The following is a 17,491-nucleotide window of genomic DNA, read 5'->3' as shown; positions in this document are numbered from 1 at the left end:
AGGATTTAATTCTCATACTGCTTTCTGAGATGTGACACCAAATTTATTGAGCACCTGCTATGAGCCGCACATGTTGTAGGAACTGGGAACCCAGCAATGAATGAAACAGCCTGTAAGCAGCTTAGAATCAATGGGGGAAGACTGACAACAAGCCAAATAAATGAGTACATTGTATAGGTTTATGATGGGATCAGTACTATAAGAAGAAAGCAAAGTAAGAGGAAGTTCTGGGTGAGGTGGGGATGGCAACTGTTGATGTATCATTTGAACGAGAGCAGGCAGAATAGACATCATTGAGAAGGTGACCTTTGAGCCAAGATCTGAAGGAAATGAAGGCATGAGCCAAGTGTGTATCTGGAGGAAGAGCATTCCGGGGAAGGGAACAACTGCTGCTGCTGCTGCTGCTAAGATGCTTCAGTCGTGTCCGACTCTGTGCGACCCCATAGACGGCAGCCCACCAGGCTCCCCCGTCCCTGGGATTCTCCAGGCAAGAACACTGGAGTGGGTTGCCATTTCCTTCTCCAATGCATGAAAGGGGAAAGTGAAAGTGAAGCCACTCAGTCGTGTCCGACTCTCAGCGACCCCACGGACTGCAGCCTACCAGGCTCCTCTGTCCATGGGGTTTTCCAGGCAAGAGTACTGGAGTGGGGTGCCGTTGCCTTCTCTGAGGGAAGGGAACAGCCGGTGCCAAGTCTCTGAGCCTATTTCTCATCTTCAGGAAACAGCAAAGAGGTCAAGGTGGTTATGGTGGAGTGCTGAGAGGGGAGTAGAGGAGGCGATTTGGTCAGGGGTGGGCCCAAGTTTCACAGGCACTGGTCGATAACTGTACAAAGTTTGATTTTTGTGCTGGAAGGATGGAAAGCCATTGGGAGTTTTGAGCAGAGAAGTAACATGATCTGACTTTTGTTTTAAAACTCCTTTGAGTTGAGGCTAAAAAGGGGCAAAGGAGCAGCAGAGGAGGTTATTGCAATTATACAATTGAGTGATAGAGACAATGAAGGGGGTGAGAAATAAGCAAGTTCTGGACACATGTTGAAGACAGAGAGTACTTCATTTGCTGACAGATTAGATGTAGCAAAGAGAAGTCAAGGTTGACTCCAAGGTTTTCACGCAAACAACAGGAAAGGTGGGATCTGTGTATGTAGAAGATCAAGGCTTTAGCTTTGTAATTTTGTTTTAGTATTAAGTAGTTAACTCAGTTTTACTGATAAGGAAAACAATGTTCAGGATAATTTAGCTACTGCTTCCATAGAGGTAAGGATAGGATGTTAAGAGATTTAGAAAAAAGACTCCCCCCTAGATTTGGAGTGGGAGGGGAGATGTGAAGAAAGGGTCCCTAGAGAAAATAACATTTGTACTAGATTTTAAAGGATGGGCTTCTTTGATGGCTCAGATGGTAAAGAATCCGCTTGCAATGAGGGAGACCTGGAGTTTGATCGCTGGGTGGGGAAGATCCCCTGGAGAAGGTAATGGCTACCCCCTCTAGTATTCTTACCTGGAGAATTCTGTGGACAGAGGAGCCTGGCAGGCTACAGTCCATGGGGTCACAAAGAGTCAGACACAACTGAGCAATTAAACTTTGACTTTAAAGGCTGGCTAGGAGTTCCTTAGGCAAGGGAAGAAAAGAAGGCAGGTTCCTCTCTAACAAGAGAAACAGCCCAATAGGTGACACATGCTGAACAGACTGTTTAAGTCAGAGAAAGTATGTGTCTGAGGGCAGAGCTGCTGTTCTTGGGCTTTGTATTAATGTCAAACAGTTTCTCTCAAAGACAGCTCTTCCTAGCACCTCAATATGTCTAAACACTCATTTGTTTGTAGGGCAACAAGAACTTTCAAATTCCCTGTGGTTCTTGTCTCTCAAATCTGTCTTAATCTCACTCAGCCTAACTTTCCTTAGCCTTTGCGATACCCTGCTTTTGAATCCATCTTGTCATCAGCTCTTCTGATCAGAAAGATCAGTCATAGAAGCTCTGGTTATTTGGAAACATCAAGATCTGGGTATTTCTTAATTGTTGCCATGATGCAACCAAACGAGTCTCTCAGGAATGAGTGTGAACTGAAAGGCATGTTCTCTCAGACTGGAGTGTAGGCATGATGGAAGACACCAGATGAATTTTGGCCAAGGTCAAATTTGAAGCACTATGGGCTGATGGGAGACTCTTGAGAGAAAGAGCTGTAGCCTTGCCCTGAGTTTGGTGGTAACTTACTGGGTAACTTGTGGGCTTCCCACGTGGTATTAGTGGTAAAGAAGCTGCCTGCCAATGTAGGTGATATAAGAGATGCAGGTTCGATCCCTGAGTTGGGAAGATCCCCTAGAGTAGGAAATGGCAACCCACTCCAGTATTCTTGCCTGGAAAATCCCATGGGTGAGGAGCCTGGTGGGACACAGTCCATAGAGTTGCAAACAGTTGAACATGACTGTAGTGACTTAGCACTTACTGGGTACCAATGGGCAAGGCCCATTGCACCTCTGGGCTTTATTTATCTGTGGAGCATAAATGATAGTAGAGCCTTATTCTACTTTGAAGGGATATTGTGATTCCTTTGGGATTCTTTAGTTCTGCCCCGAAGGCTTTTTACTGCTCATTTTACTTCTGGAAACATCTGCATGTTCCTCAATAGCCAGTGCTTCCATGGTCTGACCCTTCTGACCAGAAGAGCTGTTGATGACCAAATGATAAGATGAATTCAGCATCAGGTTTGTTGTCATTGTTGAGTCACTAAGTCATGTCTGACTCTTTGCGACTTCATGGACTGTAGCATGCCAGGCTACAGAATCAGGTTTCTCCAAAGCATAAAAAAAGTGAGACTGGGTAATTTTAAGGTGGGTTCAAGAGACTGGAAACAGAGGAACTTTGGAAGTATTTTGTTGCTATGAAAGAAAATACAGGTTTGGGCCCAACTGGGCAGATATAACAGGTTCTTTTTAAAAGTTTTTTAAAACAGATGAACCTATTGCCGGGCAGGAATAGAGACACAGACATAGAGAAGGGATATGTGGACACAGTAGAAGAAGGGGAGGGTGGGATAAATTGGGAGAGTAGCACTGACATACATGCACTAACATGTGTAAAATAGATAGTCAGTGGAAGGCTGCCGTATAACACAGGGAGCTCAGCTCAGAGCTCTGTGGTGACCTGGAGGGGTAGGGTGGACGGTGGGAGGGAGGGACGCTAAAAAGGGAGGGGATATATGCATACATATAGCTGATTCACTTTGCTGTGCAGCAGAAACTAACACAAAATTATAAACCAATAATACTCAAATAAAAAATAATAAATGAAAAAACAAATAAAATTTGGACTCTGTTTTCTGACATCTAAAAGAAATTGAACTTATTTGATGTACATTATTATGTAAATTACAGGTGTCCGATATAGTGATTCACAATTTTTAAAGGTTATACTCCATATATAGTTATTATAAAATATTGGCTATCTTCCCCATGTTGTACAGTATATCCTTGTAGCTTATTTTATTTTATACCCAATAGTTTGTCCCACTTAATCTTCTACCCCTTATTGTCTCTCTCTACTTCCCTCTCCCTACTAGTGACCACTGTTTGTTTTCTATATCTATGAGTTTGCTTCTCTTTTTTTTTATTATACCCACTAGTCTGTTGTATTTTTTAGATGTTATCTATAAGCAATATCATACAACAATTATTTTTCTCTGTTTGACTTATTTTACTTTGCATAACGCCTTCCAAGTTCATCCATGTTGCTGCAAATGACAAAATTTCACACTATTTTTATGGCTGAGTAGTATCCCATTGATATACCACATTTTCTTTATCCATTCTTCTGTTGATGGACATTTAGGTTGCTTCCATATCTTGGTAATTGTAAATAATGCTGCTATGAACATTGAAGTACTTGTATCTTTTCAAATTAGTGTTTTTTGTTTTTGTTTTGTCTTTTGATAAATACCCAGGAGTGGAATTGCTGGGTCATACGGTAGTAGAACAAACTCTTTTTGAAGGAAATGCCCTGATATTTTGAAAAGAATGGGTTGGTATCCCCTAGAACAATTTGAGATTTAGCAGTATCATGTCATTGAAAGGAATTGCCCTTATTTTCTTGTTGTTTTTAAGACCTGTGTTTGACGGGTTCCCTCTCCTTCTCTCTCCCCACTTTTCTCCGTTTGTCACTTTCTCTCATTCTTTGTCTCCGTCTCCTGTCCCTGCTCTGCCCCCTTGTCATTTCCTCTACCCTTCTGTCCACTTGACAGCTCCAACCCAGGACATACTACAGATTTATGTCTATAGGATTGGGTTTAAAGTGAAAACAGTAAATATAGTCCTAACAGACTTCATTTGTCTTGTCAACTGTGTATCAAGAGCCGCTGTTTGCAATGTCTCGTGCAGGCGGGACAGCAGTAATCCTGAACCAGAAGCACCGATTCACAGGAGAGACGCCTGTGTGCTCCCTGCCCCCCACCCTCCGAGTTGCTGTTTCCTTTTCCCACACCCACAGCTGAGCTCAGGGTAGCCTAAGAAAGTATCCACGACTGGCGCGAGAGACTGAAGTCTTCAAAACTTGTACGGGCTGAGCCTGTCTCCTCTAGTATTGACATTGCCCCTCGCACTTCCACTTACTTTTGGTAGGAAATAGCTTCTGTCATTCAAGGGAGCAGATCTCAGCCCAAATCAACTCAGTTGCAAACCACTGAGTTCAATGATTCATCTATAGAATTGGGAGTTTCAGCAAAAACAGCAAAGGGGCATAGATATTCAGTTCTTCTGGGAATAAGTAGATGCTTTTGTGTTGTTTGACTGATTGTTTAATTGGACCAAAGAAGCAATTCAGGCTTGACTTCCCCCTTGCTGCCCCTTGCTCTAGTCCCTGACAAATGTAAGACCTTCATTAGTGTTACTTCTTCCTCCAGCCTCATGTGACCAGAGTCGTACAGGACAGGATTCCTATGTCCTCATGGCCAGCTCCCAGGCGGAAATGGAGGAGTGGGTTAAATTCCTTAGGAGAGTCTCTGGCACGCCCTCTGGAGGTAAGGACCCCTGCAGGCTTTTCTGAACAGGTGTCTGTGACATCTCAGAGATGGGAAGGAAGTAGTTTCAGACATGATCTTTCCTGGAACAGTGTTCAAAGAAGACCACGAGGGGACAACTCTGAGGCCATGCTCATTGCCAGGGCCCTAACTTCCTTCCCCCATGATAACAGAGCCAACTCTATATTGGCTGGAAAGACGTTTGCACTCATCGACAAATGTGTGTGATGCCCTGAAGTGGTCCTTTCTCCTCTCTGGACACAATGCTTTCCTCTGTAAAATGAATGGATTGGAGCAGCTGACCCCAGTCCCCGGCAGCACTAACCTTCAGCAGTACCAAGAGTCTGCCCAGTTACAGGGACTTCGGAACCTAAGAGGGTTAATGGCAGTATCTATGCTAAAAGCATAAGTAAGGCTGATCAGCACAGGAAAGGAAAGTTGCTGTGGGGGTCAGACTGGGGAGGGGTTCTGGATTTGTGTCTAGTGTTGTAGGTATGCAGTGAATTCAGAACTGAACACTTTTCTGGCTTATGAGTATTTGAATGTACAAGCTCAAGTTCAAGGTTACAAGCCTGAGTATTTGAGCTCTCTGAGAAACCTGATGCTGTGTCCACCAGGAGCCCTGCCTGTGAATAACTAATGTGAAAAAAATCTGAAATTAACAAACAGGTGAATTCAGTATGTGATTTTTCATGTCATAAAAAATATTAAAGAACTGATGTGGACATGATCTCAAGGGACCACATGACACAAATGAGTGTATTCAACTTTTTTAAGAAGACACTCATTTTTGTCAGCTTCAGGATAACTTTATAATACATGATTATTTATTGGTTATGCTGCCTGTTAATTTGTAAATCATTCATGGGGGCTTTTACAGCTCAAATATTATGTATTTTTTAATTGCCCAACTATTTCTTTCAAAAATGATGAGCACCTTAACAATTTTGTGGACATTGGAAAAAATACAAAAAAATAACCACCCGTAAGGCTACCGAAGATATTTTTATATTTTCCTTTTAACCAGTTTTCATATATACACACTTCTTCCCCAGGATGACAAACATAGGTTATATGCAATTCAATACCTTTTATTTTCTAGTTTAATTTTCCAAAATGGTTGTATAATCTTAATTGGAAATGTTTGTGCAAATGATGTTAAACAAGAAAGAGGGACGCACTGGACATCTGTAGTCACCCCTTCAGGAAACCAAGGGCAGGAGCTTCCAGGAGGACTCAAGGAGCTGAGACTGAGAGCTGATCAGCATGAGCTTATCCTGTTTGTTTCTGAGGGGCCATGCAGCTGTTCGTTCTGTTTTTCTCTGCCTGCTTGTCTGTTTTCATCTAGTTAACAGCCCTCTAGCACTCACTCCAGTCCCAAATACTGCTGTGCTAGCCCCAGCTTCGGAGAAGGCTATGGCACCCCACTCCAGTACTCTTGCCTGGAAAATCCCATGGATGGAGGAGCCTGGTAGGCTGCAGTCCATGGGGTCACGAAGAGTAGGACACGACTGAGCGACTTCACTTTCACTTTTCACTTTCCTGCGTTGGAGAAGGAAATGGCAACCCACTCCAGTGTTCTTGCCTGGAGAATCCCAGGGACGGCAGAGCCTGGTGGGCTGCCGTCTATGGGGTCACACAGAGTCGGACACGACTGACACGTCTTAGCAGCAGCAGCAGCAGCCCCAGCTTTCCTGTATTTCTCCCTTAACTACCAGCGGAGATTGAGCTCAACCTCTTGTTGTTCAGTCACTAAGTCATGTCCAACTCTTTGCGACTCCATGGACCTGCAGCACACCAGGCTCTTCTGTCCTCCACTATCTCCCGGAGTTTGCTCAAATTCATGTTCATTGAGTCAATGGTACCATCTAACCATCTCATTCTCTGTCACCCCTTTCTCCTTTTGCCTTCAATCTTTCCCAGCATCAGGGTCTTTTCCAATGAGCTGGCTCTTCACATCAGGTGGCCAAAGTATTGGAGCTTCAGTTTCAGCAACAGTGCTTCCAATAAATGGGGTGGCAGCAGAGGCTGAGCTCATTCCCTTTCATGGATCACAGCCTTGTGGCGAAGGCACTTGCGTAACTCAATGAAGCTATGAGCCATGCCCTGCAGAGTCACCCAAGACGGATGGGTCATAGTGAAGAGTTCTGATAAAGCGTAAGGAAATGGCAACCCATCCAGTATTCTTCCCTGGAGAACCCTGTGAACAGTATGAACTCAGCCTCTACCACTGCCCCATTCCAAACTCCTGGCTCAGCTGTGGTCAGGATCAGGGCAGGGATGCTGTCCTGTGACCTATGACCTGCATGGGGGGTTGAGGGGTGGGCTGTGAGAACAGAAGTGACTTGGATGGGACAGCCAAACTCAAGAGTGCCTGCTGCCTCCTACAAAGACCTGCAACCTATTACAAAAAAAAAAGAGTGTGACTTCATTAACCATTTCCCAATTCCTAAATATGGCATTTTTTTGGGGGGGTGCTAATCAAGTAGAGATGAGATGTTTATTTATTAAAGGTCTATTTGGTGATGCTCAGCCTGGCTGGTCTTGCTCAGCCTTGTCATTGTGAACTGCTGCTACAGTCATAACACAAACGGGGATTTCTCCCTCTCCCCACCTGGAGGCCACCACTATCAGAAGCAAGTCAAGCATAAGTCCTGTGGGCAGAGGAAAGTCCAGGGGAGGAAAAGTAAGAGCACAACACTATTTATTTATTCAGAGAACAAGGTTTGGATTTGATGTGGCATCTGAGACCCTTAAAAGTTTTGCATTGAACCAAACTTGGAGATCTCAGGATGAGAAGGCATTTGAAGACAGCAGAGTCCAGTCTGAGGCCATGGGACAAGTCAGAAATTTGTCCTTCCTGTTTTTAAGTCAGGAAAGTCCAGTCTTGAGGAAGTAAATGATTTTTCCAAGGGGCCCAGGTGTCGAGGGGCAGCATCAGGGCTACTGTCTCTGTGGGGGGCCCTCTTTTGCCTTGTAAAGTGCCTCGGTCTACTGGATCCCCAGGGTGCATCCTTCAAACACTGGGAAGAAACTGAGATCTGTTGCTACTGTCTTTTTCCAGCTCTTCATGAAACTTCCTACGACTTTTTTTCACGCAGAACCTAATCACTTCTCACCACCTTCACTACCACCATCCTGGTTGAGATGCCAGACTGTCTTGTTTGAATTGCAGCTTTGATCTTCACTCTCTCTCCAGGCTTTCAGCCTCTCCATCTCATAGTCTGTTTTCAACAGAACAGAAGAGCAAGCCTGTTAACTCTGTCATTTCAAGACCCTGCTCTACTCATCACAGTCCAATAGCTTCCTTTCTCTGTCAGAGGAAAAGTCAGAAGCGTTAGGATGAATCCATACATAATCTGCCCCCAGCCCTGTGACCTCTCCAACCTTGTTTTCTAGAACCCTCTCCAGTGCTCATTTCACTCCAGCTTCACCAGCCTCCTTGCTCTTCCCCAAACACCCTGGATATAGTCCTGTCTCAGGGCCCTGGCACTTACTGCTTTCTCTGTCTGTAATCCTCCTTTCTCAGGTAACTGTGTGACTTGGTCCCTTGCTTTGCTCCAGTCCTTGCTCAAACATCACTTCAGCAAGCCCTGCTCCAATCATCCTGTTTAATATCAAGCCCTTTTCCCACCAAGTCATTCTCATGACAGTTATGCAGAGCTGAGGCTTCTTCCTGCCCCTGTTCCTTTTCTAACTCCCATGATGGGAGAGATAGTACATGTGGTTCCCATGCAAACCTAACTTCTTCCCCATGGCTCTTCCTGCCTCAGAACTGATTCTCAACATGCCTCTTACCATGTCTGATTCTGGGACCAACTTTGATGAATATGTGTTGTGGGGAGGGGGAGGGTTCCCCCACAAGCTCAAGCAATTCTTCTACAGGAGCTAGGTGTTATACAATTGAACTCAATTTTGACACTATGTACAATGGTAAAGAGTCCACCTGCCGATGCAGGAGATGCAGGAGACTTGGGTTCAATCCCTAGGTTGGGAAGATCCCCTAGAGGAGGAAATGGCAACACACTCCAGTATTCTTGCCTGGAGAACCCCATGGACAGAGGAGCCTGGTGGGCTACAGTCCTTGGGGTGCAGAGTCAGATAAGACTGAGTGACTGAGCACACACGCATGTACCAAGAGATAGCTTCAGATTTCACAGATTAAGAGCTCAGTCCTACAAGACTCCCCTCAAGCACACACTCACTTTATATGCCTTTGACAAGTCCACATTGTACCATGAGCATCTGACCAAACAGCTAGAGATTAGAAATTCCAACAACCCCTCCTTGGGTTCTAATAATTTTCTGGAGTGGCTCAGAGAACAGAGGAAACCAGTTTACTTACTAGATTACTGGTTTATTATAAAAGGACAAAACTCAGGAACAGAGAAGTAAAAGATATGCATAGGGAAGGTACGGGTCAGCCCTCTCCCCGGGGGCATTCTATCAGTTCCTCCTTGTGTTCACCAACCTGGCAGCCTTCTGAACCCATTTTGTTTGTTTGTTTTTTTCTGGAGGCTTCATTACATAGGCAGGATTGATTAAATCAGTGGTCACTGGTGATTGATTTCAGTTGCCAGCCCCTCTCCCCTTCCTGGGAGGCTGAGACTGAAAGTTCCAAACCAATAATCACATGGTTGGTTCCCCTAGCAACCAGCCCCCATCCATAGCTAGGATCCAAAAATTACCTCTTTAACATAACAAAAGACACTTGATCACTCTCATCTCAGGAAATTCCAAGAGTTTTAGGAACTCTGTGCCAGGAAATGGGTGGAAGAACAAATATATATTTATTACAAATCATAATATTGCACCTTGGAAAGCAACATTTTGGTGCACCTTGGTGTTCCAGCTTTTTCCTTCCTAGACAACCAGTTTATCCCTCTCCTCCTTCCCCTCTCCTTTTTTTACTACGCTTTTCCTAAGAGTCTGTCTGGAAAGGTTAGATTAATTTTTCCCTGAAGTTCTGGATGCAATTCTAGGTTTTCTAGAATTAAGGAGAACAGAAAGGGTAGTGATGACATCTTAACTTTAAATGACTCTTCCCCAGGCTCCCAGCTGCCCATTTTCTTCAAACTCCTCCCTTTAGTAAGACAGCTCTGCCTTCCCTGGATCCGGCCCATCCCCAGCAAGCTGTTAGCCACTTTGCAAATTGTTCCTCAGTGGGGACCTGCCTTGCCCTCTCCCTCTGGAGGCTGGCCTCTGAGGTTTTCCTGAGCCATCACTGGGCACAGAAGCGCTGCTCTAGGTTCTGTGTAGTTTTGCTCCACCCAGCCTGGATATAAGACCCTGGGGCAGGTCCCACGGTTTAAGAGTCTTTGTGTGTTTGCTAGCACTAGGCATGGAGCATATAAATATGCAATTGTTCTATTCCTTGGGTTCTTTTTCTCCCTCATTTCTTACTGTGTCTGCAGCCCTCAGAGCAAAATTTCACAACCCTCAGCCCAGTGTTGCCTAAGGGAGTGTGGTTTCTGTAATTCACTGTTACCCCATGTGCCCTGCTTCTTTTTCTCTAGCTAAATGGGACATTACAAGGGATAGTCTCTGTTTATTTTCATTAATTCTTTCACCTCCTTTCCCCGGAGGCCTCAGCACTCGACAGATACTCAACAAATATTTATTTACTCAACAAATATTTCTTGAGCATGTGTCATATGCCAAGCACTATGCCAGCACTGGGTACAACAGTGAGAGAGAGAAAGAGGAGAGAAAAAAAGACAAAGTCTACTTTCATAGTCTAGTAAAAGACACAGAAAGGAAGTTAAAACTCCAAGGAAAACCATAAAATTACAATTGCAGAAAGTACCATGAAGAATAAAACTCATGATGCCATATGGGGGGGAAATGTCTTTATTAAGAAGTTCAGGAAACTACTGATGATTCAGCTTCTATCTGAAAAGCCAGAAAAGGCCAACTAGGCAAAGAAGGGGGAAGAGGCACAGTGTCTCAGTCAGAGGAACAGCATGTACAAAGGTCCTGTGGCAGAAAGGAGAATGGGCTCTGGAGTGAGAGGAAGGTGTGCACAGTGGAGATAACCTGGTTAAAGCTGGGTCTTTATGCTAAGGTGCTTTGGATGAGGGTAAAGAAGGTGGAGATGGAGAGAAGTAAGCAGGTTTGCATAATGTTTCAGTGGTAACATTGCCCAGACATGGGAGTGAATTTGATACTTAAAGAGAATGTGGTATCAAAGATGAGTCCTCCATTTCTATGAGTGCATGGAGGACGAACTTGGTTGGCAGCATCACACTATCCAGGATCCTACCTGGCAGTCCTTCCCTGCCCTTTCCTGTCTTCCCCGTGACGCTAAGAGTCCATTTCAAGTCTCCTGGGCACTCCAAGCTGGCTTGCTGCACTCTTTGCTGAGTCTTCTCAGTGTGGGGGGTGGGGAAATCTTCTCATTTTACCCAGCAACCCACCTCCAAGATCCTTTTCTCTGAAGGCTCAACTGAGCCACGTGCAACTCATTTCCAGGGAAGGGTGGGCTGGCTTCATCAGCGCTAAGTGAAATCCTGTGTTCCTGCCAGAGGCTTTGATATATGGAGCGATGCTGGGAAGGGCTGTGTGTGGGCTTTCTTTTTTTTTTTTTTAACGCACCTCCCTGGTACTCCTTGAATGGCAGTTGACAATTAGCTGCTAAGTAAAAGGGGGCACTTCTTTTTATTGCGGGGGCCTTGACAGCTTTATGTTCACTCTTTAAAAGCCAAGAGTCATGTGTGTTAAGGTGAGTGGGGAGGAGAAGATGTGTGGGAAGGAGGAAGGGAGGGCCAGGGGCAGGTGCCGACAGATCCCATGGTTTCAGTGCTGGAGTCAGAACCTGAGCAGTGTTTACAAGCATGTGTTGATCTGGAAACAAGAGAGAATGGTTCCTGCAGCTTGTGGAGGAGGGAAGGTCTGAGGCTGGCCCTGCAGAAAGTCCGATTCCTGGGCCCCCACCATGCCTCGTATCCCCAGGATGCCGCGGTGGGAGCTGGGCTGTGGCTTTCCTGCCCTGGCACTGCTCTTTTGCTGGAATTTCAGGAAGAAAACCCCCAAGCTCCAAAAGAAAGGTATTTCTTTCCTATTTTGTGATTTGGTTCTTCCACGAAAAGACGCTTTGCCCAGTGTTCCCCTTACCTCTCCTGTCTGAGAGGGGAATGCTCCCGGGACTGAGCCTCTGGGGACAGGAGTCGGGGAGCAGGGAGAGAGAGACAGAGAGGGGGCTCTCTGTGACCTGGGCTGGACCGGAGGCCGGGTGGGAGGGCTCTTGTCCTGAATCCAGGACTGTTTGAGCAATGATGAAGGAAGAATGAGATTGAAAAGGAGGTGACAGCTAATCCTACTTGTGCTTAACAGAACCAATACAGTGTTCAGGGGTTTTCCAGCAAATCTGGGGTGGAAGCTAGAGAGGTAAGGAATGAAGGATGGCTTGTGAGAGGAGACTAGACAGTACCCCTTTCTCTCTCTCCTTGAGCTTTTTGGATGTCTGAAATTTTACCTGGATAATTTTATTCCACTGACTTTAAACAAGAAAGATTAAACTACGCTGGTTTTAGAATCCCAGGGTAAATATTAATATGATCTTGGACAGATTTGTAATCTGAGTCTCAGTTTTCTCATCTGTAAAATGGGACAATAATATCTAATTTATTATTTTTATGAGGACTAAATGAAAGAGCACATGAAAACTTTTAAGGTAGTTTGTCATAAAATTAGCTTAGGTAATTAAATGTATTAATAATTATATGGCATATTATAATTACTTAAGATTTGTACCTGTTTAGATGGAAATGCGTTTGTTAATGGTAATGGGTCCAAAGTAATGAGCAATTCTGAGTGGACAAGTGGTTGGAGAGGGTAGAAAGGGCAGTTCTTTGAAGGGTTGAGTGCAAGCTAGGAGGGCACAGAAAGTGGAGCTGGGTTTCTCCTCTTAGTATCCTTTGGGTGGGAAATGGTCTTTGAGTACTTTCCAACCCACTGTCTGTTGTCTTCCCCCTTCACTGATCCTTCACTAGTTTCCCTAGATTTCTCAGTTCATCATATTCCCTTATAGCTAGGCTATTTTTTGTCTACCCAGGATCAAAGAATTCAGGATACTCTAGCAATCAGAATCCGGAATTCAGAGGTAGGTAGAACTCAGGATTGGGTCTTTGAAGTTCAGGGATGTTTTGGACTCAAAACTCATGACATGTGATGTGAGATGAAGAGTGACAAAGTCTGATGTAGACAAACTGAAGAAACAAGGTTGCCCTTTCTCTCACGTTAGTAGGGATCTATGGGGTCCTGTTGTCTCCAGAGCAGGCAGTGGTCATCTCTTGTTAGTAAGACTAGCTTGCACTGATTTCTAGGCTGGCGCTGGAAAGTTTGGAGTCTTCATCATATGGGTGATATTTAAAGTCGTGAGATTATAAAGTACATGCAAAGGCGGAAGGAAAAGCTTGGGACATTAAACTTTAGCGGACAGGGAGAAAGGAGGAATCATCCAAGGGGGCTGAGAATGAGCCTGGGGAAATAAATGGAGAACCGAAAGCCATGTGAGAAATTGTCTCAAGAAGGAAGGGGTGATTTGCTGTGTCACATGTTGCTGATGAAGCAGTTCAGAAAAAGACTGAGAATTTGATCACCGGACTTTAAAAATGTAGAGGCCATTGATTTCCTTTCCAATCAATCCTAAAGGAAATCAACTCTGAAGATTCATTGGAAAGACTGACGCTGGAGCTCCAGTACTTTGGCCACCTGATGGGAAGAGCTCAACTTACTGGAAAAGACCCTGATGCTGAGAAAGATTAAAGGCAAAAGGAGTAAGCGGCAGCAGAGGATTAGATGGTTAGATAGCATCACTGACTCAGTGGACATGAATCTGAGCAAACTCTGGCATACTGCCAGTCCATGGGGTCACAAAGAGTCAGACTTAGTGACTGAACAGTAACAACAAATTGATTTCCTTGACAAGTGCAAGTTTGGGGAAATGCTGACCAGAGTGCATTTGGGAGAGAAGGGACAAGGAACAGGAGGAATGGGAGACAGCAGGTAACAGCTCTTTGAGGACTAGTCTGTCATGTGCCAGGCTCTGTGCCAGGAGATAAAAATAGATAGTGAGCCAGACAGGTTGTCTGCCTCTGAGGAACCCACAGTCCAGTGGAAGAGAGATACTTAAATAAATCATCATAAGACGACATGAGAAGTGATGGAGGTATACACAGGGAGCGCTGTGAGCACAACGCAGGGAATAACCAATTCCCTCTTAGGAGAAGGCATTTGAGTTCAGGCTGCAGGAAAATCAGGTTTCCGGGTGGGGAGGAGGAAGGGCTTTTACTACAGAGTTTTCAAGAAGAAGGCTGGTTTTCCTTCTATCATAATCTACAGTTACCAAAGAATCTGGGCTGCAGCAGATGCTCAGGCTGTGTTTGTCAAATGATTTTGTGAATTCCAGTGGAATGAGTTTGCAAAAAAAGAATTGCAGAAGCACCCATTACAACAATGTTTGCAGTACAAGCGAGGACTGAGAAGAGAGGCAGTTTAAAGTGAATTGAAAATGTCCTGATATGTTAAGAAGGAAGGAAGGGGTGTTGCACATCATTCTAATGTGCAATAGTTAGTACCTTGTGTTAATGGCTTTGTATTCTCAATGCCTAGGAAAGCGCCTACTGCTTGAATGATTGACCAAATTGCTATTGCTTGTGAGAAAGTCTATAGGAGAAGCAGTGACTTGGGAGAGTTGGGAGTGGGATGAGAGTGAGATTGGAGAAGACAGTGGGAGAACTGCCATCAGACATTGGGCTTACAGGAATAGAGAGAGAGAAAGAAATGAGGGAGGCAGAGATGATATCTACAGAAAGGGATTGGACCAGATATGCAGATTTATGTCAATTTATGGGTGCTATCCAAATGCATGGACTTGTATGAACTTTCCCAAGGATAACGTCTAGAGTGAGGAGAAGTCTGAATTGGGATGCTAGGAAATGACACACTGAAGGAGCAGGTAGAAGATGGGCAAGTACAGGAACCTGCAGAGGAGCCTGCAGGGAGATGAGACTAAAATGAGGGTGAATGGTTTCATTGCCACATAGGGAGGAAGTCTTGAGGAAGGAAGGAGAATCAATACCGTTGGTCTTCAGAGAAGACCAGCAGATTGTGGAATGAATGAAGGTCAGTTTAGTTCAGCCGCTCAGTTGTGTCTGACTCTTTGTGACCAAAGAGTCACATCACCAACTCCCGGAGTTTACTCAAACTCATGTCCATTGAGTCAGTGATGCCATCCAACCATCTCATCCTCTGTCATCCCCTTCTCCTCCTGCCTACAATCTTTCCCAGCATCAGGGTCTTTTCTAATGAGTCAGCTCTTCTCATCAGGTGGCCAAAGGATTGGAGCTTCAGCTTCAGCATCAGTCCTTCCAATGAATATTCAAGATTGATTTCCTTTAGGATTGACCGGTTTGATCTCCATGCAGTCCAAGGGACTCTCAAGAGTCTTCTCCAACACCACAGTTCAAAAGCATCAATTCTTCAGCGCTCAACTTTCTTTATGGTCCAACTCTCACATCCATACATGACTATTGGAAAAACCATAGCTTTGACTACGTGGACCTTTGTCGGCAAAGTAATATCTCTTCTTTTTAATATGCTCTCTAGGTTTGTCAGACTTGGCCATAAGGAGGGCCTGAGAAATCTTAGAGAACAGATTGGGTGGGAAGATGTTGGTGAGGATACCAGATTGAAATAGATTGAGAGGTTACATGAATAACTAGGGGAACAGTGGAGGCCATGAGGGTGGATGACTCTTTCCAGAAGCATACCTGTTTCTCTGTAAGCATATAAGCATATTGGTGAAGAAAAGAAAGGAAGTATTTATTGATTGCATGAGAGCTGGGGTGGGAAATGTTTCTTTAATAAACTGGTAAAGACTTAGATGCAGATGCTCTTTCAATTTAAGATATCACAGAAGAATGAAGTCCTAGAAAAGACAGAAAAAGAGGGCACCCCAGTTTAAGAAACATCATCTTAGACAAAAGCACAGGGTACTTTTCTTCCTCCAAGAGAAGACAAGCAGATGGACAGAGGAGGGAGGATAGGAAAGGCAGGGACTAGAGATCATGGTTTCTTTCATGATGTCCTCCATTTGGGGAGATAAGGACAAGAGGAGTCAAGGCACCTGCTAAGACAGAGGGGAGGGGATGGGTGGTGGGCTCAAGGGTGTGGCGAAGATTTGGACCCAGGGAGATGCTGGAGGGTAAAGGGATATTGGGAAATGCATGTCCTGGGGAGAATGACATTGAAAGTCGTGACTGTGGACCATGGGAGGAAGAGACAATGAACACAGGAACAAGGCTGAGAGACTCAGATGAGGAGGAAAGTTGGTGGACAGGCTGTGCAGAGGTGTGTAAGAAGGAGCTTGATTTCAGATCGTCTGCCTCAAGACTTCAGAAATAGAGCTCACATTTGACAGCTCTGACATCTTTGTGTTTGGGGTATCTTTCTCTACTGTGATCCAGTGGGCCCCTTGAGCCCAAATGTGAAGTCCTCTGAAACGCATCTGCTTTTCCCTCTAAGGTGCCCTCCCTAGAACTCTCAAAGGGAATTTGTTAAATGCCCCATTGTCTATGCTTTAAGTCAGATCATTTAATCATTTCCTTCCAACTTGGTGAAAATACCTATCTAGCTCCTTTCCCAGACAAATAGCAACCTAATTCTATATATTTCCTGACACCCTCTAATTGTTTCTTATCATTTTGCATGGGTCCTTTTATTTTCATAACTTGGTAGTAGGCTAATTGAAAGCAAGAGTCACCTCTTACAGGTCCTTGTCTATAGAACCCATTCCACATGGCCTGCTGCTGGTACATGCAGGGCACTCAGTAGATGCCAGTGTGAGGCTGAATTCACTTACTGGGGGCATCCCTATTAGGGTTCAAACTACGGAAATGCCCAAATTGTCATTAATCGTGGAAAGCACTTGCTTAAAGATGACATAGCTCATTAAGTAATTCAGCTAAACTGACTGTCTACCTTGTCCCCACGCTAAACATAAGGGTGAAATCAGGTTGAGTTGGATTGAGAGATTACATGAATGACAAGAGAAGAAGAAGAAGCTCTGAGGGCAGGTGACTATCCTGGCTGCTCCTGGCATTAGGGAGCCTACAGTCTTGCAGAGGGCACAGCGCAGATAAATGATAGTAACCCAGTGAGAAAAGGATTGGGACAGTACAGAAGGGATATGGGTGCACTGAGTGAGGATGGAGTTCCTCAGGCTGGGTCAGGGAAGTCCTGGCAGAGGTGGTGGTATTTGAGTTGGGCCAAGGAAGACATAGGCTTCCCTTCTGGCTCAAATGGTGAAGGATCTCCCTGCAATGCAGGATACTGGGGTTCGATCCTTGGACCGGGAAGATCCCCTGGAGAAGGAAATGGCAACCCACTCTAGTATTCTTGCCTGGAGAATTCCATGGACAGAGGAGCCTGGCAGGCTACAGTCCATGGGGTTTCAGAGTCAGATATGACTAAGTGACTAACACTT

At 44.8% G+C, this 17,491-nt stretch overlaps 1 protein-coding gene across 6 annotated transcripts in view; it reads left to right on the top strand.

The window, feature by feature from the left end:
• ARHGAP25 (Rho GTPase activating protein 25) overlaps window positions 1–17,491 on the top strand; it is an 87,627-nt gene that overhangs the window by 48,665 nt on the left and 21,471 nt on the right. For 3 of the 6 annotated variants that reach the window (XM_081595682.1, XM_081595685.1, XM_081595686.1), the window contains exon 4: window positions 4,888–5,004. The exons of the other annotated variants lie outside the window; for them this stretch is intronic. In XM_081595682.1, the coding sequence (XP_081451808.1) occupies window positions 4,888–5,004 (117 nt within the window). The remainder of the gene's footprint in view (window positions 1–4,887; window positions 5,005–17,491) is intronic. 6 annotated transcript variants of the gene reach the window in all.

The sequence above is a fragment of the Giraffa tippelskirchi genome, chromosome 4, assembly GCF_054371585.1.
Source record: "Giraffa tippelskirchi isolate mGirTip1 chromosome 4, T2T-mGirTip1v1.2.pri, whole genome shotgun sequence".
NCBI lineage: Eukaryota > Metazoa > Chordata > Mammalia > Artiodactyla > Giraffidae > Giraffa > Giraffa tippelskirchi.
This window is presented reverse-complemented; position numbering and strand designations above follow the sequence as displayed.